The sequence below is a fragment of the Malaclemys terrapin genome, chromosome 4 (genome assembly GCF_027887155.1).
Source record: "Malaclemys terrapin pileata isolate rMalTer1 chromosome 4, rMalTer1.hap1, whole genome shotgun sequence".
NCBI lineage: Eukaryota > Metazoa > Chordata > Testudines > Emydidae > Malaclemys > Malaclemys terrapin.
Window position 1 is genome coordinate 115,885,300 of NC_071508.1, and position 12,559 is coordinate 115,897,858.

The 12,559-nt window shown below is 46.1% G+C and overlaps 1 protein-coding gene across 7 annotated transcripts in view; it reads left to right on the forward strand.

Annotated features, from left to right (window-relative positions):
* The window catches only part of TSHR (thyroid stimulating hormone receptor), a 238,602-nt gene that overhangs the window by 148,731 nt on the left and 77,312 nt on the right, over positions 1–12,559 (forward strand). For all 7 annotated transcript variants that reach the window (XM_054024860.1, XM_054024861.1, XM_054024855.1 and 4 more), the window contains 2 exons: positions 8,465–8,539; positions 12,160–12,234. In XM_054024860.1, the coding sequence (XP_053880835.1) occupies positions 8,465–8,539; positions 12,160–12,234 (150 nt within the window). The remainder of the gene's footprint in view (positions 1–8,464; positions 8,540–12,159; positions 12,235–12,559) is intronic.

A 12,559-nucleotide genomic window follows, 5' to 3' on the forward strand; every position in this document is an offset into this window, starting at 1 on the left:
CAGGACCACAGCTGCGTGCTCCAGGTGCTCCTCCAACTGGCAGCTGTAAACTACAACGTCATCCAGATATGCTGCCGCATAGTCTTGATGAGGTCGTAAAAGGCGATCCATTAGTCGTTGGAATGTTGCTGGGGCCCCATGGAGGCCAAAGGGCATCCGGGTAAACTGTTAGCGTCCTGTTGGGGTGGCGAATGTTGTATTCTCTCTAGAGATGGGGTTGAGAGGGATCTGCCAGTATCCCTTACTGAGGTCGAGGGTGGTGATGAAATGGGCCTCCTTGAGATGCCCTCCCATGGGGCATAGGATAAGCATCGAACTGTGAGATGGCGTTAACCCGCCGGAAGTCTATACAGAAGCGCCGTGTGCCATTGGGCTTGGGCACCAAGATCACCGGACTGCGCCACTCGCTGTATGACGGCTCGATGACCCTAAGGCTAGCATGGCCTGTACTTCCTCCTCGACCTCCTGCGCATTTGGTGTGGCAGAGGCCTGGTTGTCTCCCGGATTACCTGGCTCGCAAATCTTGGAGCTCAGCAGGGGTGAAATTCCTACATTCTGTGATGGTAGTAGTCTGTTGACCATCTGTGACGTTATTGATATAATCTGGGACCAAATAGATGATTGTTGCAACCAAGGTCCTGTAGTGGCAAGCAAATCTTGTATACGGGGGGTCAAATGGGGTGTCTAAGACAAGGTTATGGTTTACTGGTTATGATTATGCTGTCTATATGTGTGTATCAATTTTGTAGTTGAAGTTATAAATATTGGCTCTATACTGTCTGTATTTCAAACTTATGCTATGCTGCTGGGTGACATCCCAGAGAAACTGGTGTTAGCTCTGCCTAGCCTGCTTGATGGCCCATTAAGGACCATCAGCTATACAATGGACCCATTGAGAGAAGGCAAATATGCCTTGAGACTCAGCAAAGTATGCAGGAACTTGCCCATGTGACTCCAGACTCCATTTTGCTGTAATTTTCCACAGTAAGACAAAGAGGTGTTCTTACACCTGGAAAAGACTATATAAGGCTGATGCCTCATCTCCATCTTGTCTTCAATCCTGCTTCATACCTCTGGAGGAACTTTGCTACAAGCTGAAGCTTTGAACAAAGGACTGAGGACCCATCCCAGTGGAGGATGTATTCCAGAGACTTGATTTGAACCTGCAGTTTATTCTATTGCTGCTGCAAGCCTGAACCAAGAACTTTGCCATTACTGTATTTAATTGATTCCATTTAACCAATTCTAACTCTCATCTCTATCTTTTTCCTTTTATGAATAAACCTTTAGATTTTAGATTCTAAAGGATTGGCAACAGCGTGATTTGTGGGTAAGATCTGATTTGTATATTGACCTGGGTCTGGGGCTTGGTCCTTTGGGATCAGGAGAACCTTTTTCTTTTACTGGGGTATTGGTTTTCATAACCATTTGTCCCCATAACGAGTGGCACTGGTGGTAATACTGGGAAACTGGAGTGTCTAAGGAGATTGCTTGTGAGACTTGTGGTTAGCCAGTGGGGTGAGACCGAAGTCCTCTTAGTCTGGCTGGTTTGGTTTGCCTTAGAGGTGGAAAAAAACCCAGCCTTGGGCTGTAACTGCCCTATTTGAGCAATTTGTCCTGAGTTGGCACTCTCAGTTGGGTTCCGCCAGAACCGCATTGTCACACCATCATTTTTGGATTTCACAGCAATTATAGGGTATAAGGGCAAGGTTGGAGCAGGAGCAGAGGGAACGGCCTCCTGTGAATTATATGGAGGAGGTGGTTGTTCTTCAGTTTTGTCAGGAGGGGAGAAAGGGGTACTATGTGGCTGAAGCAGCAAGTGGATTGTTTTTCTCTGTTTAAGTATAGTAGAACTTAGACATGCCAAACAGTCCAATACGGACTGACATAATGCCTTTCTATTGATTTTATCTTTTTCCCACAGCAACTCTTTTAGGATCAATGACTGAATAAGCCGATCCACACATTGAAAATTTTCAGGGACAGTGGCCTTTACTTTGCAGACCTTCCCCAATCCTTCTAATAACACATGGGAAGGACTGTTAACAGGAATTTTACCTTGTTCATTTGAATGAGCAGATCTCACTTTTGGGATGTTTTCTCTGAGATTGGACCAAATCGTGAAGTCCTTGCTTAGTTTTTACTCAATCCTTTTTCAAACAAAACTCCCATTGGAGTTAATAGGAATTGGCCAGAGTGAAAGCTGAGGGAGGACCTCAGACTTCAGCCCAGTCACTGTAAATTTCCTTTTCTTCCTTGTACAGTATGTTGCTTAGGGTTTGTCTACACTACCAAGTTTTGTTGACAAAACTTATGTCGACACCCAAAAGTCGACAAAACAAAAATCGCCAAAGGCTGTTCACACTTGCTCCCTCTGTCGACAGATCATGTCCACATTGGGGACACCATCATCGACAGTGTGAGCAATGCACTGGGGGTATGTATCCCACAGTGCAGTGTTGTGGAAAGGAAGAGCTGATCTCTGTGCGAGTTCTCCCACAGCCCCCTCAGCTGCTGAGAGCAGCATCATGAGTAGCTCTGGTAGCTCTCCATGCTGAGGAATGGCAAAGCAGCACAGCAATCTGTCCCCCTCCCCCAGCAGCAGGGGTCTGCCTGCTGCTGTGTTCCTAGTGCAGGACAGAACAGGAGCATTCCAATGATTTGCTCTTTGTTTGTTCCCCAAAGGGAGCAGCACACAGATACTTCCTGGAGCTTTGAAAGAGATGGGGCGCATGCCTGCAGGGCAGCAGAGATCAAAACACTGAGCAGAGCAATCAGCACAGGCATTGTGGGATACTGGCAGAAGCCAGTTCTGTTGACAAAACAATCAGCAGTGTCTACACTGGCTCTTTGTCGACAATAAAGGGAGGGGAAAAGACAAACGTCTCTTATGGGATGGAAGATTTTTGTTGCCAAAACTGTGCATTTTTCGTGACAAAAGTCCCATTGTAGTGTGTACGCTCTTGCTGTTTTGTCGCCAAAAGGCAGTTTTTGGTGACAAAACTTGGTAGTGTAGACAAGACCTTAATTAACTGAAATCCAAGCACAGGAATTATGTTGAAAACTGAACTAGCCTACTGACAGGAGTGAAGGTAGAAGCCACCTTCTTGGATCCACGAGAGCAGATGAATTTCTGGCATGTATCATTTTGGATTAAAGTACTCCACTTAATTACCTCCAGAAAAGCTAGACTATATATCTCCTGTCAGTGTTAGTGTTACCAGCAAAATAAGGTTTTCAATCCACCCTCTGCTACTCTTTCCCAGTAGAGACCAAATGTTCCCATATGTGGAATGCAATAAGGTCAACTTCTGTAAGAGATAATGGGGTGGACTAGGCCCTGAGGCCCCCTGCTGGAGGCCTCATGGCTGTGCCCTGCCCTGCTCCAGAAAAGGCAGTGGAGAGGGTCCTCCAAGCTGCCTAGAGAGGTGGATGGGATGCAGCCAATCAGGAAAGAGATTGCAGAGTACAGCCATTCGGGGCCCAGGAGGCTCATATAAAAAGAGCTGCAGGACCAGAGTGAGTTCAGTCTGCTGGCAGGGACTGGGGGAGCAAGAGGTGCTCCTGGCTGGCTGAAAGGGCTAGACAGATCAGTTGCTGGCAGAGATCGAGGGAGCTGGAGAATAGCTTGTGGTTGGCTGCTGGGACTAAGCAGTAGTTACTGGCAGGGACCAGGGGCGTGAAGAAAGTGTTTTTGGCTGGCTGCTGGGACTTAAACTAAGACTGGCCACAGGGAAGTGGCCCAGGGAAATGTAGAGCAGAAAATAGTAATGGTACAGAGCATCAGGCTGCTATATTTAAAGGGACCTTGGGTTGGGACTTGGAGCAGTGGAGGGACCAGGACTGGGTCTGTCCCTCCGCCCCCTGCCTCCAACCCCCCAGCCACTGGAGAAAGTGGCTATGCCCTGAGGAAGGGAATTAGAACTGTGGCACCCCTGAGAAGGGGGCTGCACTATTAGGACTGACTCGGGGGGAGCTGTGGTCCGTGAACTGAGTCCAACCGGGGTGGCTCAGCAGGAAGGCGGAGGTCACTGAGGACTGAAGTAGAGGCAAAGAGTCTGCAGGGAAGAAGCCCTCGGGGAGTTTCTCAATTCTGGAGTAGGAACCTTGCAACCTAGCCGGACCAAGGGAGGGTACCCTGATGGGCCTTGATGGATTGGGAGGGCTGCAGAAAAGGACACACCAACCAAGGGTAGCATGACCGGCCCTGTTGGACTGTTTTAGAGGACTGAGCCCAGAGAGGGCTATTAGGATACTGGGGACATTTTGGACTGTGAGCCCTGGAAGGGGTTTGTTTGTTTCACACATGGACCATGTGTGACTTGGCTAGAGGGCTGTTTAAATTTGTTTAAATTTATGTAACCTTTAAACTAGAAATTTTAGCAGCTAAGCAGAGTGTTGATGGGGAAACTGCATCTTGAGCAAGCATAACTGCAGAGTTGGATGAGGGGCCCACAGAAAATGACTTACGGCGGTAAGTTGCTGACCAGAGCAAGCCAGCTGGGGTTCAATGTACAACCATCTTGGGACATACCAACAGTTATTGTCTAACTTGCCTTACACAAGCTGGTGCAACATGACATGTTGTACAAAGACTGGAAAGTTCCAGCTTCAGTTACAAGAAGTCAAAAGATGATGCCTTGTTCCTTAATTGAAGGGTGAGAGAGAACAACTCTCAGTTTGATTGGACATTTCAATTCTTTGGTGGAAGTATGGGTCACCATCTGATTAGTCCACACCAGCACCTCCAAGAAGAGGAACCAAAATGGATCACCCAGCAGAAATAAGATAAAACGCTTGTCTCCTTCAGCACATTGCTTCCCAAAAGCCAAAGATACCTGGAAATGAGAAGACTGAGTTCCTGGACCAGCCACTTGGAACTCCTCCTGGTGATAAAGTACCTATCTTGAATAGGCACCTTTAACGATCTCTTTCCATCTTCCAGCAATTTGGGTTGCCCACTAGCACACTGGGGAAAGACTATAGTCAGGCCCATCCATTTTTCCACCTGTGTTTACAGTGTCAGCTCCTGCTGTGAACAGTAATTGAGCTGAAAGCTGATGGCTGAGTAAAGATCTGGTGATAAATAACAGAGTTTCTCTTCTGTGATTACCCAAATCAATCAATTGACCATTTCCTGAAACTGGGTACCTAATTAGTAAGGAAATGTACATCTTGTATATGTGCTTTAAAGATTGTCACGGAGTTAGTGTGCGTCCTTATTTTGTAACAAATTACAATCATGGTTGTTGTAAAAGAGCTTTAAAACTGAACAAGTTACAGTTGTTAACTAAAAATTTAGAACACTGTACATGTATCTACCATGGTGTCTAGGTTCAAGTTCGGGTGCATAAAAACATAAAACAGACCAAGTGTACAAGCCTCTTGAACTGCCATCAGCTGTACAGTCTGTCATAAATGTCAGATATTTAGGAAAAAGAATGAGGAATACTTGTGGCACCCTAGAGACTAACAAATTTATTTAAGCATAAGCTTTCGTGGGCTAAAACCCACTTCATCGGATGCATGCAGTGGAAAATACAGTAGGAAGATATATATACACAGAGAACATGAAAAAATGGGTGTTGTCATACCAACTATAAAGAGAGTAATCAATTAAGGTGGGCTGTTATCAGCAGGAGAAAAAAAACTTTTGTAGTGATAATCAGGATGGCCCATTTCCAACAGTTGACAAGAAAGTGTGAGTAACAGTAGGGGAAAAATATTAGCATGGGGAAGTAGTTTTTACTTTGTGTAATGACCCATCCACTCGTAGTCTTTATTCAAGCCTAATTTAACGGTGGCCAGTTTGCAAATTAATTCCAATTCTGCAGTTTCTCGTTGGAGTCTGTTTTTGAAGTTTTTTTAGCAGTGTTAGATCCTGAGTCTAATATAATTTGTGGGGAAATAGGTTAAAAAGGGTGGGCTACTAGATCCATTGAGAATAGACCTCGGTGAATTGGCATGTAAGTGACTGAATTGTCTTATGCTTTAGTTTTGGATCCCCACCTCCCTCCTCTAATGTGTTAATAACCAGTTAGCACAAGTGAGGCCCTATTCTCAAGGACTCTTAAGCCTTGGCTACACATGCGGATTAACAGCGCTGCTGCGGCAGCGCTGTGAAGTGCGAGTGTAGTCGCGCCGCCAGCGCTGCGACAGCTCTCTCGCAGCGCTGCAAGTACTCCACCTCTCCGAGGGGAATAGCTTGCAGCGCTGCGAGTACTCCACCTCTCCGAGGGGAATAGCTTGCAGCGCTGCAAGTACTCCACCTCTCCGAGGGGAATAGCTTGCAGCGCTGCAAGTACTCCACCTCTCCGAGGGGAATAGCTTGCAGCGCTGCAAGTACTCCACCTCTCCGAGGGGAATAGCTTGCAGCGCTGCAAGTACTCCACCTCTCCGAGGGGAATAGCTTGCAGCGCTGCGAGTACTCCACCTCTCCGAGGGGAATAGCTTGCAGCGCTGCAAGTACTCCACCTCTCCGAGGGGAATAGCTTGCAGCGCTGCAAGTACTCCACCTCTCCGAGGGGAATAGCTTGCAGCGCTGCGAGTACTCCACCTCTCCAAGGGGAATAGCTTGCAGCGCTGCAAGTACTCCACCTCTCCGAGGGGAATAGCTTGCAGCGCTGCAAGTACTCCACCTCTCCGAGGGGAATAGCGTGCAGCGCTGCGAGCGAGCGTGCGTGCAGCACTGCAGTGCTGATTACACTGGCGCTTTACAGCGTTGCACTCGCTGCGCTCGGGGGGAGGGGGGCTGCGTTTTCACACCTCTGAGTGCAGCAAGTTGCAGCGCTGTACAGTGCCAGTGTAGCCAAGGCCTTAGTCAAAACTCTAAACAAAGATACCTTCCCAAGATACTGATTAGGTATAAGTGTTATTTTCTATTGTAGCTATGTGATTTGATTTTGAAAATTTGTCATATTTTAAATCAAGATTGGATGTTTTTCTAAAAGATATGCTCTAGGAAATATTTTGGGGGAAGTTTTGTGGCCTGTTACACAGGAGATCAGATTAGGTTATCACAATGGTCCCTTCTGGCCTTGCAATCTATATCAATGAATGGCTATATCAATCAATTTCCTAGTCTGTTTGCCAAATCATAGTCCAATACTATTTTTGTCTTATATCCTACACTGGCTTGGTCTACACTAAACCCCCAAATCGAACTAAGGTACGCAACTTCAGCTACGTGAATAACGTAGCTGAAGTCGACATACCTTAGTTCGAACTTACCGCCGTCCAGACGCGGCAGGCAGGCTCCCCCGTCGACTCCGCGTACTCCTCGCGGCGAGCAGGATTACCGGAGTCGACGGGGAGCACTTCTGAGTTCGATTTATCGCGTCCAGACTAGACGCGATAAATCGAACCCAGAAGTTCGATTGCCTGCCGCTGAACCAGCGCGGTAAGTATAGACAAGCCCATAGTTGTTGTTGTTAGGATATTTAATAAAACTCTAAGACTAAATTCAACTCAAGTCCTTTTCTTTAGTTAAGCAGTCAAAATTAAAAGAGCCCTGAGAAAGGTGGAACAGTAATCAATTAAGCAGTTGCTTAACTAATTGTATTTTATACCCTATCTTTCTTACATTATGATGTAGGTAATAACAGCATGAGAGATTATGAGGCTTAATGTTTGTAAAGCTCTTTGAATATGAAAACAAATGCTAAATTATTTTTGTGGTAGTATTTATTCGCAGTTTACTGAGAGTAAACTACAGCATGGAGGTTTAAGTAACTTTGCAGGATGCCACAGCATGTTACAGACAGAACCAAAAATAGAATGATGGTGTCCAAACTTCCAGTCCTGCCACAGTGGAGATGCTTCCTCCTGCATACTTATTAACTCAGATGTTTTAAGTTTTCTATAGATTAATTTTTATTATTATACTTACTAAATTTAAATGAGAAGGTGGAAACTAATTGAGAGTGTTAACAAAAGAAACTTTGGCACTCACAGGCCCCTAAAATGGCCTCACATGAAATTAAATCCTATTTTATAATCTTCATTTTCTTTTTTTCCCCTCCATATCCAAAACTAAAAATTTCAACCCATTACCCAACCGTCCAAGACACGCAAACCTCCTCCCAAGCTGCCTTTGATTTTGAACATTATTTGCTTTATTAAACACATTTCAATAGCTTTATTGACTTTTCCTGATAAAATCAATGTGTGCAGAAGGCCAAAGCCCTGTGCTTTCTCCCCATTACTTAAGCTTATTAGTGTCCAAAACCAAATCTGTCCAGATGCTGCTGCTGTAATGTAACATTGCACACCAAACATGCTCACCTCCATTGCGTGATGTCAATTTGTTGTATTACTGGGATGCAGTCCAGTGCAAGAGGTCAGCACAGGAGTTATGTTTCTCTGAAAGTTCACTTTAGTATTATGCTGTTTTGTTTATGTTAAATTTCAAATATGAACATAATTTTTTTTGCTAATATGCTAATTTGTATCTATTTTTTAACAGAGAAATTCGCAATGCTAGAAATCTACATTACATAGATCCAGATGCCTTTAAGATCCTCCCACTGTTAAAATACCTGTAAGTACTGGGCACTTAATTTTCAGAGATTATTATCAGTGTAGATGTTGCCCTACTACAGTGTAACTATTTCTTTTTCCCTTCAGAGCTGGATGGAAAATGGATATTCCGTTTTCTTTTAATGTAAGCATTCAACTAAACTAAGGCCAGTTATAGGCTCTGCAAGCAAGAAAAGAGCTGCAAGCTGTTGTATTAGGGAGTCCCAGGAATGCCTTATGCCCTTTTGGTCTTGTTTCTGAAGTAGGAGGTTGGGTCAGGCTAGAATTAGGCCAAGACTCTGGATCTCATTAGCCTCAAAAGCCCAGCCCTCATCCCAGAACCTGGATAGCTAATTCTTTGGTACATTATTCATTACAATACATGTATTCATTTTTCATATTTACTTTTTTCATTACAGTAATTACACCAGAATAAACTTGGACTGCTCTTGCTGAAAGGGGTAGATACCCACACTTAATCAGGACCTCGATTTGACATCTCATCCACAAAACCTACGGGGGGGGAGAGGGGGGAGGGAAGGCATTTGCAAAAGTGTTTTAAAGGTGCCATGAAGGAGGGGTAGGGAACTTAGTTTGGGCTTTTTATTCCTTTTACTTGCTGCTTGTTCTATACTTTCAGTAATATCAATGAAGTCAAATATAGCATCACAAATTATTGGATATGAATTACTGAGTGAAATTTTGTGGGCTGTGTTATGTAGATTATTAGAATGGTCCCTTCTAGGAATTGTGACAGAATGGTAAAGGCCCTTTTCCTCCCATGAGCTGAAAAGGGGTTACTTCAGGTCAACTAAGGACATGTGCATGGGCATGGACTTTCCAAAGTGTCGGGGGGTGCTTGACCACTGGCTCTTCCCCGGGCCCCGCCCCCACTCCACCCCTTCCTCCAAGGCCCCACCTACACCGCTCCCCACCTCTTCCCGGTCCTACTCCACCCATGCCCCGCCTCTTCCCGCCCAGTTCCATCCCCTTCCACCATGTCCTTACTCCTCCCCCCCAGCCTCCTGCATGTTGTGAAACAGCTGATTGCAGCGTGCAGAAGGCATGGGGAGAGCGGGGGAAGCGCTGATTCATGGGGCCTGCCGGCAGGCGGGACACACTGGGGGATGGGGGATAGCTGATAAGGGAGCTGCCAGTGGGTGCTCAGCACCCACCATTTTTGCCCCGTGGATGCTCCAGCCTCGGAGCACCCACAGCTTCGGCGCCTATGTGTGAATCCGATTAAGGGCTGCCTGTGACCTTTAAAAACACCTCTTCTGGTGAGGGAGATGTGGGAAAAGAGAAGAGATAAGCTGCAGCAGGAAAAAAGGTTTCTTCTGGGTAGAAGGCTGCTCTTCTCCCTATAGGGGAAGCAATCAACCAAATGCCTGTTTGGGGAAGGACTGGCACCCTGGAGCCAGCATAATGCGGCAACACCCCCGAGAGGTGTTATGAATCTGTGTTATGAATTTGTTTCTTTGTTTGGCTGAAGAGTACTGCTTGGGCCCACCCTGAGGCCCATCTTGTACAATATTTAAAAATAAAACTTGAGTGAGGAATAAAAACTATCCAGAGTGAGACTGACTTATGACAGGCACCCCTACTGCTAGAGGGGGAAATGCTGAACCTGGTGAAGCAAAGGAAGTGTGTTGCCACAGAATCTGTAGGAAAGATTGAGAAGAGGGATACTGTAAAAAAGACTGCTGCTTACTGAGCACCCCCTGCTGGCCAGGGGTACCTCTTTAAGTTTTTCACCTCTGATTTTTACTTTCTTCAGGGCCGTTTAAGAACTCACAGGGATTTTCTTTTGTTAACACTACCCCTCTTGGCACCAGTTTAATGCCAGCAACAGTTTACAAGAACCCAGAGTCCCAAACGGAAGTCCAACAACACAAAGAAAGCAACAAAGAGTCCTGTGGCACCTTAAAGAGTAACAGATGTATTGGAACATAAGCTTTCGTGGGTGAATGCCCACTTCGTCAGATGCATGTCCCCGTGCCTTTAGTTAATGTCACTTGGGGACACCAAGTGACATTAACTAAAGGCACGGGGAAGCTTTGAAACAAAGCATTTTGATGGGAAATGAATACAAACCTCTGTTGCTTGCTCTCCCACGCCTTCACTCACTTTCACCAGGCTGGGCAGGGGGTTGGAGTGCGGGAGGGGGTGCAGGTTCTGGGCTGGGGGTGGGGCTGAGGGATTTGGAGTGTGGGAGGGGGCTTTGGGCTGGGGCAGGGGGTTGCAGGGCTGGAGGGGCTGTGGGGTGCAGGCTCTGGGAGGGAGTTTGGGTGCGGGAGAGGGCTCAGGGCTGGGGCAGAGGGTTGAGGTGTGGGAGGGGGTGAGGGGTGCAGACTCCGTCTGGGCGGCACTTACCTTGGGCAGCTCCTGGAAGTGGCCGGCATATCCGGATCCTAGGATCAAGGACGATCAGGGGGCTCCAATGGGAGCTGCAGAGTCAGCGCTAAGGGCAGAGTGTGGGGGCAGTACGCGAAGACCCCCTGGCTGCCTCTTCGCCTAGGAGCCAGACGTTCCAGCTACTTCTGGGAGCCACGCAGAGCCAGGACAGGTAGGGAGCCTGCCTTAGCCCTGCTGACTGGACTTTAGCCTATTAAAATCTCCCGGATTGCCTTTAATAGTCACCGGGAGATTGAGGCCGATTCCAGGAGACTCCCAGCCAATCCGGGAGGGTTGTCAACCCTAGTTCTGAGACTTCGCTAATTTACTCTGGGGCTGGTCCTGGCCCCCAGCAAAGCCCAAAATACCAGGAGGTGCAAATGAGGCCAACAGTCAAATTTATTCTTCCTTCCCTTACCTGCCATTTTCTTGCACTGACTACATGTCAGCTGGAACAGAGATTTGGGCCCTCTGTTCTCCATCTCCAAGAGCCCTATCTCTCTTCATCTCTTTCTGAATGTTGACCCATCCTTTTGCTTTCAGAACACACACTCACTTTCTCTCCCTCCTGTGTGTCTGTGCCCCTGTCATACTGTCCCAAAAGCTTGAAGATCCTACTCTTTGATCCTTTTCTCCACTCCTTTTTTCTTTCTACCCTCACAAGCTCACTCCCCCTGTTTGCTCCAAATCTCCACCTTGCCTTTCCTTCTAAAGACTTTCTAACTTTCTCAACATCTTCCTGACATTGACAGTCTTACTGCTGTATTAGAGCTTAATCATGCAGCCATTGGAGTCAATGGCAACACTCCTATTGACTTCAGTGGGAGTAGGTTTGTGCCCTTAGCACCCCAACTCTACCCAGTTGCTAAAAGTGCTTCTTGACACTCCCATGGAGAATTGGAAGGAGATGGCATGGAACTTTTTTAATGCTGATGCTGCCAAATAAAGGAAAGGAGCTACATAGTAAGTGGCTTAATTCAAACCTGTGTAATCACAGTCTTGGTAGTTAGAGGTGGAAAAGACTTTGCAGAATATCTCCCTAAAACCCCACACTGATTTATGATGTGTTCTTCATAGCCCTACATTTGGGTACAAAGAGTTCATAGGTGAGTTGACAATCAGTGGAGAGTATAAAATAACCATGTTCCATCCAGCTCTGTGTAATGGTCTGAACCTATAGCATCTTTTTTGAGTAGTGATTCATTAAATTTAATTCTTTCTCTTTTTCTATTTTGTCCTCTGTTTTAGTGGAATTTTCAACACTGGAATTACGATATTTCCTGACCTCACCAAAATCTATTCAGCTGATGTGAACTTTTTACTGTAAGTGTTTGCCCTGCAGATCTGGTTAGAACAGTGCTACAGTCAAGTCCCAAACAATTCTGCAGTGGAGGCTCCCACTTTAGAGAGAGGTGCCAAATAATTGCCAGAAAGAAGTATCTTAGCAATCCAGCAAGAACAGTCTCCCTCCATTGTTATCTCTGTTCTTCTGGTCCAGAACCCACAAAATGCAAGAGCTGGAGATATGGAAAACACAAAAGGAAAACGTTAACTGAACACATGCAAACCACTAAATAAATAAATAAAAATAGCAGTATGGCCTCAGTTCACATTCTGAGTGAAGTTTTTAGTGCAAGGAGTTTATCCA